Genomic DNA, 17,565 nt, shown 5'->3' with positions numbered 1-17,565 from the left:
AGATGAGAATATTAATAGCTAGTTTTGAAAGTAATACAAATAAATATAAACACATAAAAACGCGTTTTCTCTAATTTTAAATGAGAAGCTAATATATATTTATCATTTTTTTTTCTTCAAAAAATAATAAATAACTAAAACACTTATAAATATAGTATTTAAAAAATACAGCCAGAATCTTTATTAAGCTAGAAAATTATCAAATATAAACTATAGAATATATAAATAATAAATAATAAATAAATCCCCTCAACTATTAATAAATTAGAATTGACAGCCATGCTATGCATGTTACGCATGCATCACTCCTCAACAGACTTTGTACACATATAAGAAAATCCATAAATAAAATTCAGTGATTTTCACGCAAAGAGATAACTTAGACTACAAATTCCCCGACAAAGTCCAAAGATAAGGGTATGATACAAGGCCATACCTGGTCTGTGTGTGTTTCTCCCTCTCTCTCTCTCTCTATCTCTCTCTCTCTCTCTGCAAATTGTAAGCAACTTTAATGGCCGCCAAATTAGCAATTTCAAAAAAGGGACTGTAAAATTGATATTTTGGAGCAAGAGAATATGGGCGTACCATTGCATTTCCAGCTCTAGTTTCCTTTTTCATCTTTCCGGGGGATCGACGAGGTTTTCTGAATCGGGATCAAGCACATCAGGCTGTTGTTTCTTGCATCACTTCTTCTTGGTTGGCTTCGGGAGCATCAGGCTGTTGGTTCTCTGCTTCGTCTTCCTCGTTGTTGGAAGAAGCATCGGTGTTCCTTTCGCTTAATTTCAAACGAATTGGTCGGCCCATCAGTTCCTGCGTCGAGAGCATAGTGTTGCTGATCATGACTATAAAATACAACCACAACAAATGATTAAAAAACAGATAATGGAACAAAGTTATATGTTTATCGACAAAAGTGCAATTTCCTTGTGCATATAATGATCTGCGATCATATCAACATCGACACTTCCATATTGGTATATGCATGAGAGGATAAAATCTCAGGATCCAACAAGTTGCAAGAAGAAAAGTTCGTAATGTCGATGACATTGTAAGAACCTAATTGGTGGAGCTAGCAAGAAAATATGCATAAGTAGTTAATTTTGAAGACTTAAGAACAAGATAGAGCAATTGATTACCTTCCCATCTAATGATGAAATTGCAGATTCAGCTTCCTCTTTGGTTAAAAAGGACACAAATCCATATCCAGCCGATCTTCCAGAAGGACTATCAAACACAACCCTGGCTGAAACAGGGTTGAAGTTTGAAGAAAAAAACTCCCGGAGATTGCTGGACCTTGCTTTCCATGGAAGATTGGATACATAAAGTTTGTAGCCAGATTGTCGTGGTGGGGCAGGGGTATCGACAGGAACTGGTCGAGGAGGTCTCTTGAATCTCTTGGCAAATTGTACTCTGATAATCCTACCAACCAATTCCTGCCGAGAATATTATGGCATATAGTACCATCAAACAATGAATGATCTTTGCAAGGGTTCTCAAGAAATTTCTCTGTGGATGTAGCTCCTGGAATTTATTAGGTTAAAAGATTACACAGCACAGAATAAAGAGAAGAAGAGGCCGGGAACTTTATATGTTTGGCTTTCCATTTCATTGCCATTTTATAATGTCCAACAAGACAACGAAAAAATGTATCAACAATCTAAGCATTGTTAACACTCAAGACAATGAAACACTCCATCATTGTTAACTTGAGCTTATTTCTCTTACTCCAATGCTTCTAGCTGCACCCTATACTATGACTTATAAAGTCCACCCACAATGGTACACCTTTTAAATTTTGGACTCTTCATGATCATTACAATATAACATAAGCAATCTTCCTGAAAACCAAATCTTTTTCAAGAAATCCATCTGAGTCTTGATTACATTATAGCTTTCCACTGACTATCACTGATTCCTCAAACATACATAGTGACAAGCAATGATATTGCGAAGCTTGTAGTAATTTTCAGGAACAACTAGCTCGACAAATATATAATTATAATCCCTATTGTCAACTTCATTGAATGAAGTTCTATCTTGTACCAATTTGTGCAGTTTTTTCATAAGGTCACCAATGCATCCAAAAACTTGAAAGGGCAATCACATCAGAAACAAGAAATCAACATTATACTCCACAGAATTCAGTTGCCTTTTTGCCATTACTATCTTTCTTTTGTTTCTTGTCTCCATGGCAGCTATTATATGTTCTTGTGCTCTACAGCATTGAAAGATACTACTTTGACCATTCACCAAAACTATGGCGGATAATAGATTATTTTGTGTGATTACTTGCAGCACACATACAAGTTAGACATCCTCATGAAGTGAAACCTAGAAAAAGCTTAATCAATTACTTAAACATGGAGAATCTAGGAATGTGCTGCAATATAGATTAACCTTCCAAAATACTACTTAATTCATAGTCTACAGAAGAAAAAAAGAGCAAAAAAAAAAAAAAATGAATTCAAATTTTTCGAAAAACTTACGTAAGAATCAAATCTCTCAATCACAGCCTGAGCTTCTTCCCCAGTGGACATTGTCACAAATGCAAATCCTCTATTCTTCCCATCTTTCTGCTTTATAATCTAAAGATCACACAAGATAGTAATAAATTAGAGCCAAAATAACCAGGAAAAAGAAAGCGTCTAAACCTTAATTTTCATACTTCGACATCCGCAACCGTGCCACATTCACCGAACACTTTCTTTATATCGGCAACAGAGAACGTCCACGGCAAATTCAGCACAAAAAGCTTCCTCCTATTGTCAGGTTTCTTCTCCTTTTCTACTTTCTCTTCCACCGACACACTTTCCACGCCCGAATGCAATCGAAATCCATTCTTTCTGGCGGTCTGCAGAGCAGGAGCGAGGCTGTGCGAAGCAAAAATCAGCGAAGCTGAACGAGCTGAGAGGAAAATGTTGAACCTAATCGACGACGGCGACTTCCTGAAAAAATGGAGCTTTGGAGAAGGATACGATTTGAAGAAGATAGACGAAGCCGCATCCTTTGTTCCCAACGCCATGGCTGTCACAGAATAGTGAGCTTGAAATTGGATAATCATATTTTAAGGGAATAACTCATTTTCACCCCATAAATTAGTCTCTATTCAGTTCTGGTCCCTTTAATTCTCTATTTTTCACATTCTAACCTTAATCTTTATCTAATAATTTTGACATATATTTCAATTATATTTTAATGTAAACAAGATAGAATGATAATATATCATAATTTTTTAATAAATTATATAATTATATGATAAAATAAAATAATATTTACTTTAATAAATTATTGTATAACATTATTAAGTTTTTAAACATGTTTTTAATTATATGATAAAATTAATACTAAGTTACCCATTAATAAAATATCAAGTAGTCATTTTTAGCATTAATATCACTAAATATTGTTTAATTATATTCAAAAGGAAATAATTAACAATGCTTACTTACTATTATTATATAGGATTATACTTACTTACAAACTATAATAATATATAGTAAATATATGATTAAATTGAATTAAATAATATATCGTAATCATTTAAAATAAATACATCTTATTAGCACATGTAAAATAGAAAATATACGGTTATTTTTATATATTTTGTACGTGATTACTAACTATTATCGTAATTTGCATTCATAAACTGCTCTTATAAATAACATTAGTTAAAAAAATTTTAGATATACAAATTCCATTTGTAACTTGTAGTTAAATATTAATTTGAAAATGAAAGAATATCTACCTCATATAATTAACAAATACAATCCAAGCAATGATGATATACTTTCTTTTTATTTGACTATAATAATGATGGTTTGAGATGCATCTCCATGGAATTGATTAATTGTATAATTGTTTATTTAAGGGTTACAATTCGATCTAAATTGTACTAAAGTAAATGTTACTTGTAATCGTGAAGTCATTGGTTCAAACTCCCGACACGTCATCTGTTACATATGATTCGCTTAGTGTGACTTTTTCGTCGGACCTGATTTGCAGAATATTAGGTTCAATCGGTGTTTACCCAGTGCATACTTTCGATAGTGGCTGCGGATTTCTACGTCATCAAAAAATATATATATTTAAGAAAACATTATCAAGTTTTCTTTTGGTATGGTAGTACTAGTACATATTAAAGAGTTAGTTAATAAATAATACATTTATAAAAATTGAAACACTCTGTGTTTGTTTGGGGGATTTAATAAGATTTCTACTATTCATCCAATTTTTTCCCCCAAAAACATCAAATCAAACACCTATTTTTCATTTTTTATATTATACTAAAAATCAATTTTACATTCAAAACATCACATCAACACCTATTTATATCACATCATACAACTAATCAAATTTAAAATTTTTACTATTCAAATCCCAACTCAAAATCCAAACTCCCAAACAAACACACCCTAAGGTATATTTAGTTTATATTTTAAACCAAAATTATTACTATTAAGTATGAACAATTTCAAATATATATATATATTTTACAAAATATTTTATCAAATATTTTTTTTTTACTATTTTTGTCTTTCTTATTCAAAAGTATTTACTTTTAACAAAAATAATTATATATTAATACTAAAATATCTTTCACTTGTATTTAAATTATAAATATACAATTATACATAAAATTAATTTTTAGCCAAAAAATATCAAAAATTTCATATAAACTTTTACTAATCAATCAAATATTATTATTTTTTTTTCTAATGAAACAGAGACAATAATTTATTTATTTTTTATAAAATATTATATCTTATTAAAAAATACAAATACAAACCAACACAAATCAATAAATATTGTTTTATGAACGCAAGAGGAATAAATTTGGTCAACAAACTCCATACATGAGCATTGAAATAATCGAGAATGAAAGAAAAAGTAAAACCTACCAATTCAATCTGGACCGTTGAAGCAGGCGCGGGGTCCACAGCCATTCTGGGCCCACATAGAAAACAAACCCAACTCAACTCATCGTCACCCAGGGGCGGCTTGACCTAACAAATCCAGCCAACGGCATCTCGACACCTGTCGCCACTCGACACGACATCGTTTCCATCGACTACTACTTGCTCGATGGATTCAAAGAAAGCAACAATAGAGACTCAATATCATAGATAATAAATTAAAAAAAAAATAAACATGAGTAATAATAATAATAATAATAATAATAATACAACACAAACCATATTGTGTATCCATCATGTAATAAATATAATGTACACATTGCTGCCTGCTACATTACATTACATTACATATTACATTAGAGGTCAAACTAAATTTTGGGTTTGAATCCGAGCCCCTAAGGAAGGGACTTCTTTCAAACTGCACCCAAAATTGACCAAATACAAAATAAATAGTAAAAGCACAATGCCCACAACCACAAACCAGACCAGTTAACAACAACAAAAGAAAATAAAAGAAAAGCTATACTAAACTTTTAATCAAACTTGCCTTTCCCATCTCCACATTGTTTTATTTTTTTGATATATATATATTTATTTATTTTTTATTTTGCCAAATTTACCCCTATGTACCATTCTATACTACAAGCTGCCTCTGCTGCTGCTGATGCTGTACATTGCTGTAGGAGGAAGAAGAAGATGAAAATGCCTTACTGTGTTATGGCATTGATTATATTTCTATTGGATGACCTCCCATGGGGGCTCGATGCGGAATCCCCTTTCTTCGCTTCGCGGTTCGGTAACTCAGAGGCGGCGTTGACGGACTGAAGCTCGGGATTTTGTTGATGTCGCGCCCATTGCTGCTGCTGCTGCTGAATGAGTCCTCGGAATCAGACGCCGCCGGCGCCGTTGCCGTCCGATTCTTCTCCGGCGAATGGTTTTTGTTGTGCTTCTGGAAATTGTTGGAAGTTCCTACAATCTGAAATTTTGGAATGAATGAATGAATCAATCGAAGTCAACGCGCTAGGTTTTGATTGGAGTTGTTGGATGGAAGAAATTAGGGCAAATTTAGGGGAATTGGGGAATTGAAGATGTACCTTGCAGCCAAGGGAGCAGAATCGGAAGGAATCGAGGAGACTGCGATCGCAGACTTCGCAGGTGTTGGTGACGCCTTTACCAGGCCTCGGTTGTGGCCTCTCGTTGAGGAAGACGACCTTGGCGCTGTTGATTATGTAGGTCTGGACAGAGCTGATGTCCAGATACTTTTGAATTTCAGAAACTCTGATAACATCATGGTATGATGATCTCCTTATCTGCACGCGACAATTGCAATCAATTGAAACTGACGATATGAGGAAGGCAACACACAACAGCAATACTGCACAGTTAATTCAACTCTATATCGGCGAGGAATCAAACCTGAATAGCGCGATGATCTCTATGGTAATTCAAACAGAGAGAACAGAGAGCGCCGTTCATACAATCCAGGCAGTACATATTGCATTCGCTCTTATGAGAATCGGCGTGAAATTTACATTGAACAAAGAAATGCTCCTTCAGCAACGGTTTCAGCCACGGCGGCCACCGATTCTCCTCCTCATCAGGTCCGCCGCCTCCCTGCTCAACGCACACAATTAGGTCAATCTCCAAAATTGAAAGCAAACACCACACCGCGCCAACACAGATGAATGCAGAATAACACCTAAACTCTCTCAACCAATAAAAAAACTTACCATAATCCGCCTGTTCTTCGGCCTGATTTCACGAACCGCGGATTCCTGATTATCGATCGCCAGCTTTGATTGATTTGCTCAACTCTCGAGCCGATACGGCCAACAATGGTGCACGAATGAGTCGAGAGCGCTTTGGAATTCGCCCTTTTAGCGGAGAGAGAAATTTACAAAGGGAAAGGAAGGAAAGGAGCTATGGAAAGTTTGAGCAAGTGGAGGCGGTGAGAGTGCAGACGGGGGTGGGTACTTGTAGGGGTGGGTAGGTTCGGGTTCGGGTTTGTTCTTATCGTTTCAAAAGTCGTATCCGAACCCAGCTCCGAACCAAACTCCGAAGCCGAACCAGAAGATACGTTGGATGCAAGGAACTGACCTCCTCCTTTCCTTTTTATTTCCACTAATATTAATTAGTTTCACATAATAATAATAATAATTTGATTTAATAAATTTTTCTTTCATTTTCATGTGTTGCATATTCTTGCTTTGGTCTTATCATCACAATCCACACACCATTATTAATTTCCTTCAGATAATGATAATAATATGCATACATATTACATCACCCTTTCATTTATTAAATAATTATTTATTAAATTTAGGTAATGAGGTTACAAATTAATCACACTCATCATACAATGTGGGGATTTTTTTACCAACATTCTTTTCTTCTAATAATCCAATTAATGAATTGGGTTGGGTTGGGATGATATACCCCATTATTTGAAAAAATATTTGTGGGTTTTGTTTTATTTATAAATTATTTTTTTTTATATTTGAGTGGGAATTGGATGAATGGGTTGGCACAACACATTATTCTGATTCCTTACATTATTGGCTCAACATTATGTTGTGTTTCTTGATGGTAGGAAAGAGCAGTGTCCACTCATTTATCATTTTTTATTGTAAAAAAGGAAAAAGGGTGTTTTTATTTTTCTAATATTTTTATTACTCTTTTAAAGAACATATGCAAATTAAAGGAGAATACAGTACACCCAATTTTATTTTATTGAATAAAATTATGTGTCCTATTTATTGTTTCTAATCATGCATTTTTGTAAACTACAAACAAGGAGTCAATGGTCTTTCTTGGAATCAATTTTTGCAATGTTAATATTAATCATCAAATTGTACTTATGTAATCTTTAATTTTTACTTACTTATATATAGATAATATGTGAATGCAACCTTATTGAGTCAAAAGTCTGAATATATATATATATATATATACCAAAAATGTGGACTCATATATAATACAGACGTAAATTATTACATCATATGTGATGCAATATATATTCTATATATGTGGAACATGGTCTAATTAAAAGGTATAAATTACACTTAGTATAGTCAATGCAATTTCTTCTTTCCTATATATATATATACATATTGTATAATGTGTTACATGGTTAAAACTGAGGCAGTTAAAAGGAGATAGGTGAATTTCAATTTGGGGGTGTGTTACATAAATATTTTATTTTATATTTTATTAATAATTAGTACTGTTGTGTAATAGATGTTGGACTTGGCATGTCTTTATGTGACAAGAATGAGGCGTACACTACTATACTTTCAAGACCATGATTAAAAACACGTGTTACTTTTTCTTTAAATATCAAACAAACAAAATAAAAGTCATATGCCAATTTAATTCTTACAATACAATGTGTGGTGTTATTTAAATAATTTTATGCCAAATATCTTTCCTTTACATGAACGAAAATTTATTGAAAATTTTAATCGAAGATAATAATCATCTAAATTGCAAATGAATGGATTTCTATGTAATAATTATATTTAAAGATGATAAAATCTGTCACTTTGGTGTCTATTTTCTTAAAAGTATACAGGAAAATAAATAAAAATCAAGAAGCACATTTTTTTAATCTGAAAATAAATGTATACAAATCAACATAATGCAGTGGACCAATTAGTCAATTACACATTATCTCATAATAAAATATGTGTATATATTTGTCCCGAAATAGCACGGTGGTGTAGGGATTAGATTTGTAATTGTGAGGTCGGGGGTTTGAACCCATGACGTCTCAGGTCACCTGCCACACATGGTTCGCTTAGTGTGACTTTTCTGTCGGGCCTGGTTTTGCAGGGTATTAAGTTCGGTTGAGGTAAGACCGGCAAACAGATCAGGTCGGTTCGAGTCAGCTTAAACGGATTACAAAACCAAGACCTGAATTTGACTCATAATAGTACACATTACAATCTTTTATTTTTTATTGTTTATTTTTATAAAATTAGCCATAAATATTGAATTTTATTGATAAAATTTATTTTTTGTCGGCCCTAGCCGAGGTTTACTCATTGCGCACTTTCGGGTAGCGGCTGCGGGTTCCCAAATCGTTAAAAAAAATAAAAATATGTGTATATACTTATATTTGATTGGCAAATTTATTTTATTTTATTTTTTCTTTTAAGAAGGCATGCCACGTCATTATCAAATTTAATTATATATTGGTTGGATAAACACAATGACTGTGAGTCTCACTTAAAATCTTTTTATATGTTATTGTGGCAAGTGACAAATTTCCACATTAAAGATGCTCCCAATACTGTAATATTTGATATAAAATTTACCACAATGAATCCAATATAAATAAGCCAATAGAATCGAATGCTTCGTAATATTCACCTAATATTCTTTATTCCTTTATAGTTTTTATTTTTTTTAAATATATATATGCATAATTAAATGACTAATATTTTACGGAGAGTAAATAAATATAATGCGGTAGTAAAGTATGAATTTCTTATGTAAGAAAAATGTAAGTCCATTTTCTATTTAATTCATATACATTTAGTTTTCTTTAATTAATTTTACTAATATTATTGAGTGTTTATTTAGTATTTTAGTTTGAAGTATTTTTTTAAGTAAGACATGGATATTAATGGTTTAGATTGAATGTTAATTTTTTTTTTTAGAGAATATAATATATATTATATATGTCGGAGATGGTATCAATAAAAAAATTATGAACAAAGCCAATTTTATAAATTTAACAAATAATAGTAAATTAATTTTAATTTTGTTTCTTTTAAGGGTTTGTTTCTTTAGCCATCAAACCTCAAGTTTTTACTATTTGAATTCTGCATTTTTTGAAAAAAATACATTTTTTTCTCTCACAAAATATCTCATCATACGTTATTTTAATATCAAATTCAATCCAAAATTTTTTCAAAACATGCCCGAAACCATTTCTAATCAATTTAATAATTTTTTTGTCAGTTTAACCCATTTTATATTATTATTATTATTATTATTCGTGTGGAAAAATAATAATATTATTAAATTTCGAGGAAGATTACCCTTGTGTGAGTGGCGTTGACTACAAGTCAACAATAAATTGTACTTTTGCAAGAATTCCGTGTCCTAAAAGCGTGCTGTCAAATTAACAGGAAATTGTGGGGAAGATTTCCAAATCACTCTAAACACAAAAGCGTGTTCCACATAACCGCAAAATCGTGTTTCGGGAAAAGCACCATAAAATCTGCATTTTTTTAGAAAAATATATATATTTATATAAAACTATAAAATTGCATTTTTACGAAAATGGTGCATAATGTAATTGTATGTAACTAGCCATATGAAATAATTTGAAATTACATTGTAAATTAGCATGGCCTCTGGTTTGATTTAGGAATTTGAAATCATTTTAATGGTTCAAACAATAATATTTATTTTAAATGTAAATTTATTTCGATAAATTTTGGTTAGAGTTATCAAAATAATTAGAATAGAAATATGACATGAAGTAATTGCAGAGAAGCGATTTGGAAAGTGGACTCGGTCAAATGGAATTTATTCATACAATTAATGACTTGGGTCAACTCTGACTTTTTCCGATGCTAAGGAAGTCAACAATACATGACTGTGCCTCAATAACTCAAAGTGGTGGTTGGGTGTGTTTATTTATTATTTATTATTATTCATTTCTTTTCTTGTAATTTATAAAATATTATATCAAATTATTATTTCAATAAAAATTTCAAAATAAATATACGCTCAATATATATAAAACAAGTTGTGAACTTGTGCATCAACGCCTACTACTTTATATGAGAAGATCAGTGTAGAATTTTTTATTTTTTATTTTTTATAAAAAAACTACTAAATTATTAATTATTTTTATAAAGCATCACATGCAACTATTATAATTTAAGTATAAGTTCATTATAAAAATATAATATTTATCTTTATAAAATATCACATTTAATTATTATAAATTAAGTAATTCAATTTAGGTAAGACATAAATATTACATTAATTAAAAATGTTACAATAATTATAAATTTAAATTTTATTCGAATTTTGCACATATTAGCATTGTGCTATAGACAATATATATGTAATATAGTATACGTTATATTAGTCATTTATTCATGAATTATTATCTAAAAGTTCTATACAGTCACTAATGAGATTATTATAATCTCAATTGAGTTTATAATATACAATTTTTATTGAAAATTCCTTTATAAAAAAAATAAAAATTTTATTGATCTTATTATGCTTTCGAAAGAATATTAATATGCTATATGTAACATCATGATATGTTTTTTTTCTACAATCGATAAGATATAAAACTTATTGTATCTTAAATAAATATTTGATTACAATGCTGACTAATTTGATTTAAACTTTGAATACTATTATATTTTCTTCATTCACTTGGAAAATAAATATTTCATTTTTGTACAAAATTTAATAAATACTATATTTTAATGACATTTAATAATAATTTTGGTATGTATTTTTCCTAATGATGTGTAAAAAGTATTCAATTTTATATTTGTTATTTATAGTAAAATATTTTTTATATAGAAAAAATGTGACATTATCTCAATTCTATGGGAAAATGTATTTTTCTGAAAATTGTGGAAGAACATACTCTAATTTATTTTCTTTAGTTTTATTACTTCCATTCTATTCTCTAACATATTGGTGTGTTTGGTTTGGAAAAGATTTTGTTTGCATTTGATATTAAAGTAATGTATGACGAAATATTTTGTGAGAAAAAAAAAATCGAAAATATAGAATACAAATAGTAGAAACATCAGGTTTGTAGACTAAATAAACAAACCTATAAAGTTTTTAAATTCTCTTCAGTTTAATACAATTTTTTTTTTCTTTTATTCTATTTTCGCTTTTTTTTTTTTAGAATTCTTTTCTTTCTCTTTAATTTTAATACAATTTATTTTCTTATACAAATACATTTTTTCAAATTATATATTGCTACAGAAATTTTGTCATTTAGAATGATCGATTAAAATTTTCTTATCAAGTATATATATATATAATGTGAGTCAAGTGGTAGAGAGTCAAAAAGAGAGGCCTCCACCAATAGCATACAACACAGCACACCACTTACGACTCTCACTCCCCACACTCACTTATTATTATTATTATTATTACACTATAAACAAACAAATAAATATATAAATTTTTGGTGCTTAATTTGAAAATTTATATTTTGAAATTTTAATTTGAATAATAATTTAGATGTATTTTATTAAATAAATTAATATATTTTAATAAAAATTATAATCAATTTTATATATATATATATATATATAGAGTGACTAAATGAGCACCACCATTTGTGATCAATAGATTTTACAAATGGTTGGGGAGGCATAAGTAGACAACCACTTGTGCCTGTTTGGTTTAATTTATTTAAATTATTAATTTTATATATTAATAATATTTGTAAAAAATAAAATTAGGCAAGCCCCACTTTGGTCTACTTCCCCATCATCCACAATAGACATTCACTCAATGACTTTATTTTTTAAATTATCTCACACTTATTATTATTATTATGGATAACATTAAACATTTTTTCTGCTCACTCACTCTACTTGGATTACCACGTCCTAACAAATTAATTAATAAATAATATAGTCTAGCCACGTCATAAATTACTTATTATTATTTCAACACTGATTTTGATATGATATTTTTATAGAAGAAATAAGCATATTTTTATAAATAAAAAAAATAAAAAATAAAAATTGAAGATTGAATAATAATAATAATAACAATAATAATAATAATAATTGTCAAGTAATTAAATCCTATAGCACTCTGTTATTATTCCATTTAAATTTTGGGTAGGGATTGGATCATTTGGGCCTGTTTTGATGCCAAGTCATAAGGCCCATATCTGTTTGGATCGAATAAATACCACAAGCTCATATCAACATTTATGAACCGAGGCCCAAGATTTGCAACCCAATAAATCCCAACATGTTGCAGTTTGTTTCATTTGTGTTTAGGTTTAAAATTTTTATTCAAGTTTAATACTTCATTTAATTTTTATTGTAAACCATATGAATTATATAATACATTAAAGTTGGTTTGGACATATTTTCATTTTCTTTTCTTTTAATTTTTATATTTGTTTTTTTAAATAGAATAAGTATTGGATGGTGTTTTATGTATGTATGTATGTTTGTTGAACATAATAAATGGTCTGTTTCATTTAAGTTTGAAATTGAAATTTTAATTTAAATACTACTATTTCGATATAATATTTTATAAAAGAAAACTAATATAATTTGAATTGTATAGAAAAAATATATATTATTGAACCATACACTTTACTACATATTTAAATTTATGATAAATTACATTAAATGTGACAATTAACAATACGGGAAGAGTTTTAACTGTGTCACAACGTGGGGAATATTAAATTCCTAATAATAATTAACAATTCAATTCCACAAATAACAACTGAAATATTTGGACTTTTCGCTTGGCAGTCGCGAAACGGCGTCGTTGCGCCCTCCTATATATAAATATATATATATATATATATATATAATCTAACGCATGGATTGCAAACACGTTTAAATCGGCAGAAGCTTAGAGAAAGCTTTGGTTGCAACAATGGCGGCCGTGGCGTACGGTGTTGAAGAGGAAGAAGTGTGGAAATGTGGTAAGCATCCATCGAAGAGACGGCGCAATGGTATCTGCGCAACTTGCCTCCGCGAACGCCTCGGCATCCTCTGTCCTCACTGCGCTCAGGTACGTCCCTGCCCCTGCGTCTACAGCTCCACGTCCTCATCCTCGTCGGCGTCGGCGTCGTCTTCGTCCTCTATCGGACGCGTTCTCGACGGAGGATCTACACTCCGCCGCTCGAGATCCGTCGCGATCCCCTTCCTCCGCTCGAGCAAAAACTACGACGATCCAAACAACCGTCGCTTCAAAACGCCGTCGTTCCTATCTGTTTTCAAGCGGAGCAAAACGAAGAGAAGCGAACAGGCGAAGGAGAACTTCAATGACCTCAACGGCGACGGCGACGAGGATAATTCCATCAGCAACCACCGAATCGAGGATTTCGCAAGGATGATTACTAGATCGCGGTCAGTCAACAGCGCCGCCGCGACCGCGTCCAATCTCCGCCGCGGCGACGCCACTTCGGCGGCGTCGAAGGCCAAATTCTGGCGGTTTCCGATGAAGATCTTCCGCAGTTAAAGTTCGACGAACCGCCTTAGCTTGTAAGTCGAATTTTTCTTATGTTCAATAAAATAGTAATTTCCACTGCACTTAACATTTGACTAATTTTACAATAAACTAATCCTTCCTTTCTTCGGTACACAAATTAATTAAACAGTATATTATGCTGATCTATTGTGAAATGTTCGATTAAATCGGTCAAGTTATGGCTGCTGCTGTTGTTGTTTGGTGACTGAGAATATTCCACTGCACTAATTTTTATAGTTATTTTTCTTATAAGTCTAAGTTTTGTAGGTGGGTTAATCATTTAACGTGACAACGACCACTGTTCCAAAATTTGTCTAATTTCTATAGGGTCATGTGGAAACCCTCCACTTTTGACGTTCTTGCAAACATGTATGGACTTTTTATTAATTACACAGATTATTCATACCAGATTTAGACAACATGTATGTCCTTAAAAGATGGTCATACGTAAAGATGGACTTATGACTATGAAATCATAGTTTAAATTTTAATAGGACTTTGCCTAAATTCGATTCACTTTGTGTGATTTATCTTGTCGATTAAAAGATTACCTAAAGAATCTAAACTCGACTATCGAGTAATATAATATTTTTTACATGCAATATAGGGTCATTGTGGAAATAATGGCAATATTGATGTATATATATATATATAAAGGTCGATATCATTAATTTATCATCAAAATTAAGTAAAAGAAATCATAAGCTATCTTCCAATTCAATAATATAGTTCATTCCAAAAGAAAATGTCATTACCCACTCAAATATGGGATTTTGTGGGTTATATATATATAAAAAAATTGTTATTATTAAAAAAAAAAAAAATACCATCGTATTAGATAAATGTGAAAGAAAAGCTAAAGAAATCATCACATAAATAAGGCCTAAATGATGTTATGATTTCTTCGTACCAATTAGAGGGGAGTGTTTGTAAATATTAGAATGGTATAGAAGATTGTACGTATAATGCTAAAGTATTCAAGAGCTCCTATTTGGATGGTTGGATCAAATCAATCATGACCGTCCATCACAAAGTTGGCTTTTATATAAAAGGGTGTTCATAATCATGTTCAACAATACACTTACCTAGCTCTCTCTACTTTCTTTATTTATAATTGTTTGAAATACAAAGCATTCAGATAGAAAAAAATAAAAATAAAAATAAAAATAAAAATAAAATAAAATTAATTTTTTTTGATTTATAGAAAATTTGATAAAACAAATTTGAAATATTTAAATTTAAATAAATAAGATAAAAACATAAATAAAAAGGAAAATGAACTTTGAGATTTTAACTGAGTATTATAAATAAGATAAAAATATTAAAAAATATAAAAATAAAAATAAAAATGAAATAAACTTTAATATTTTTAATGGAGTATTAAATTTTCTATTATTTATTAATTTTTTTTTCAAAAATATCAAATTAATATTTAATTTTTATATTATATTAAAAATTAATTTTACATTAAAAAAGTCACTTCTTATTTATATGATATTATATAATTATTTCACTTTAAAATATTCACTGTTAAGTTTTCAATTAAAAATCCGAGTGGGTTTCAAATAATGATAGCAGTTGAATTCAATTTCAGATGCTGATCTATTAAAATAATTAAATTAATGGGTAAAATTAAATTTAGCCTTTTGCACGCTATCCTATCCTTACTTTCTTAGACATATTCTATAGAGGAACTTAACTAATTAAAGGGTGTGAATGAAAGAAACCCTAAGTTTATTTTGCCATATGGTCCAACTTCCTTTCTTCACGCTGTAGCTACATTTTTTTATTTTTTTATTTTTTTTTTAGCATTCGTAGGTTACAGGAAGACTGTCATTGCAATCGTGCTGCAGACTAAATTTGTAAGCTTGGCTTTATCCTTTGTGTCGAATCCATTAAATGCCCACAAGAGACAAACATAACAGTTTGGAAATGGTCAAACTCGTACATAACCATTGGAGAACACTTCATCCATTTCTATGCTAAAGAAAATTAACGTGAACGGTGTTCTTACCAATGATGCATTAAATATAAAATCAAAGAAGACAAAAGGTTGTGTGTGAAAGTTAGTGCGTAAATCCTAGAGAGAAGATTATTGAGAAAAACTCTCACCATCCATCCAATTCAATTATTCACATTTTGAATGTGTGTTCTACACTGATATCAACCGGAGAGGTCGAAGGTATTCGGAATTAATGGTGTTCCAATCGGAGGGAATGATCAAGCTCTGGACTTCTTTGTTGTGTGGTCGTTGTTAGTAAGAGATATTTTTCTGGGTTAGCCATGACAATCATTAGAGTTAAATGAGTTGTGGTTGTTTGTGTCCTTAATCAGCATTGGTTAGTGGAATTCCTCCTGGATTGATATCTTCGGATGTAAATTTGTTGATAATCGAATCGGGTCAACAAACCACTTGTCTCATTGTTGTTTTATGTTCTGCATTGTCTTTCGTTGTTACAACTGTGAACCGCACACGCTTAGAGAGTTGGCCATTTAAAGTGTTTGAACGTATTTTGTTGGATAAATCACTTTCCCAACAAAAGATTTTGGTTTATACGGACTATAACAATGTTTATTAGCCATTAATTTGTATTTCCACACTTAATTTTTTTTATTACAATACAATAATTTTCCAAAAATATTAAAAAGAAAAATAGTAACAATAACGTGACAATACAAGTCAATAACACAATAATTTTGCATATTATGTATAGTTTTATTATAATATAAAACATGCAAACTCAGAGATCTTACCAAAAGCTTTAATACTATGTAGGATGTATAGAATGACTGTCAAGATTTTAGGATACGACATCATTAATATATTTATCTGCAAATCAAAGTCCCCAAAAACAATTATTATGAAGACGATGGAGTTTTTTATTTTGTTCATTAGAGGAAACGGTGTTGTTTTTCATCTCGAAAGAATGTGTTTATTTACATTGGATGTAAAATTTAAAAATACATTGATATTATGTTAATAATTGGTAGAAATAAATAGATATAAAATAATACTTGTCAATATATTTTAATTCAAAAGTAAAAAAATAGTAATATTTATCTTATAATAATTATAAAATAATTGTTTTATTCAATAATCTATTTATAAAAATGAAAGTATTGTTTTAAAATAAACAAAATAATAATAATAATAATAATAATAATAAAGAAAATTATTAAATTGGATTTGAATGAGTATTATCAATTAAATCAGCCAGAGCGACAAAGCTTTGTTGCGTCAACGGCGGCGGTGGCCTGCTGTGTTGAAGAGGGACAAATTGTAAATAATTCTAAAATTAAAATTAAAGGATACATTTCTTTTTTAAAAAATAGTATATAGTAATTATTTACTATAAATATGTATATTTTTTTTATAAAATATATATATAATGAAAAAATAAATTAATATAAACATATATAACAG

General features: G+C 30.2%; 3 protein-coding genes across 5 annotated transcripts; 1 reads left to right on the top strand and 2 right to left on the bottom strand.

The window, feature by feature from the left end:
• Nucleotides 1-215: 215 nt before the first annotated feature.
• Nucleotides 216-5,066, bottom strand: LOC127240286 (28 kDa ribonucleoprotein, chloroplastic). 3 transcript variants are annotated; one of them, XM_051258861.1, is made up of 6 exons: nucleotides 4,899-5,066; nucleotides 2,666-3,024; nucleotides 2,487-2,585; nucleotides 1,137-1,433; nucleotides 586-810; nucleotides 219-489 (listed from the first exon to the last, which is right to left on the bottom strand). In XM_051258861.1, the coding sequence occupies exons 2-5, from the start codon at nucleotides 3,020-3,022 to the stop codon at nucleotides 664-666; spliced, it is 900 nt and encodes a 299-aa protein (XP_051114818.1). In that variant the 5' UTR covers nucleotides 3,023-3,024; nucleotides 4,899-5,066; the 3' UTR covers nucleotides 219-489; nucleotides 586-663. The 3 variants fall into 3 exon arrangements, with proteins under 3 accessions (XP_051114820.1, XP_051114818.1, XP_051114819.1); XM_051258862.1 differs by lacking the exon at nucleotides 4,899-5,066 and adding an exon at nucleotides 3,909-3,927; XM_051258863.1 differs by lacking the exon at nucleotides 4,899-5,066 and having other exon boundaries at nucleotides 216-506.
• Nucleotides 5,067-5,177: 111 nt separating this feature from the next.
• Nucleotides 5,178-6,876, bottom strand: LOC127240287 (protein RGF1 INDUCIBLE TRANSCRIPTION FACTOR 1-like). The gene is made up of 4 exons (XM_051258864.1): nucleotides 6,644-6,876; nucleotides 6,330-6,527; nucleotides 6,008-6,223; nucleotides 5,178-5,889 (listed from the first exon to the last, which is right to left on the bottom strand). Exons 1-4 carry the CDS (start codon nucleotides 6,644-6,646, stop codon nucleotides 5,641-5,643), a joined length of 666 nt encoding a protein of 221 aa, XP_051114821.1. The 5' UTR covers nucleotides 6,647-6,876; the 3' UTR covers nucleotides 5,178-5,640.
• Nucleotides 6,877-13,544: 6,668 nt separating this feature from the next.
• Nucleotides 13,545-14,132, top strand: LOC127240473 (uncharacterized). The gene has a single exon (XM_051259180.1). The coding sequence runs from the start codon at nucleotides 13,545-13,547 to the stop codon at nucleotides 14,130-14,132; it is 588 nt and encodes a 195-aa protein (XP_051115137.1).
• Nucleotides 14,133-17,565: the final 3,433 nt, after the last annotated feature.

This window comes from Andrographis paniculata, unplaced genomic scaffold (genome assembly GCF_009805555.1).
Source record: "Andrographis paniculata isolate CXL003 unplaced genomic scaffold, ASM980555v1 Contig79END, whole genome shotgun sequence".
Lineage (NCBI taxonomy): Eukaryota > Viridiplantae > Streptophyta > Magnoliopsida > Lamiales > Acanthaceae > Andrographis > Andrographis paniculata.
Note: the sequence above shows the minus strand (reverse complement) of the source record. Positions and strands in the feature narration are given on the sequence as shown.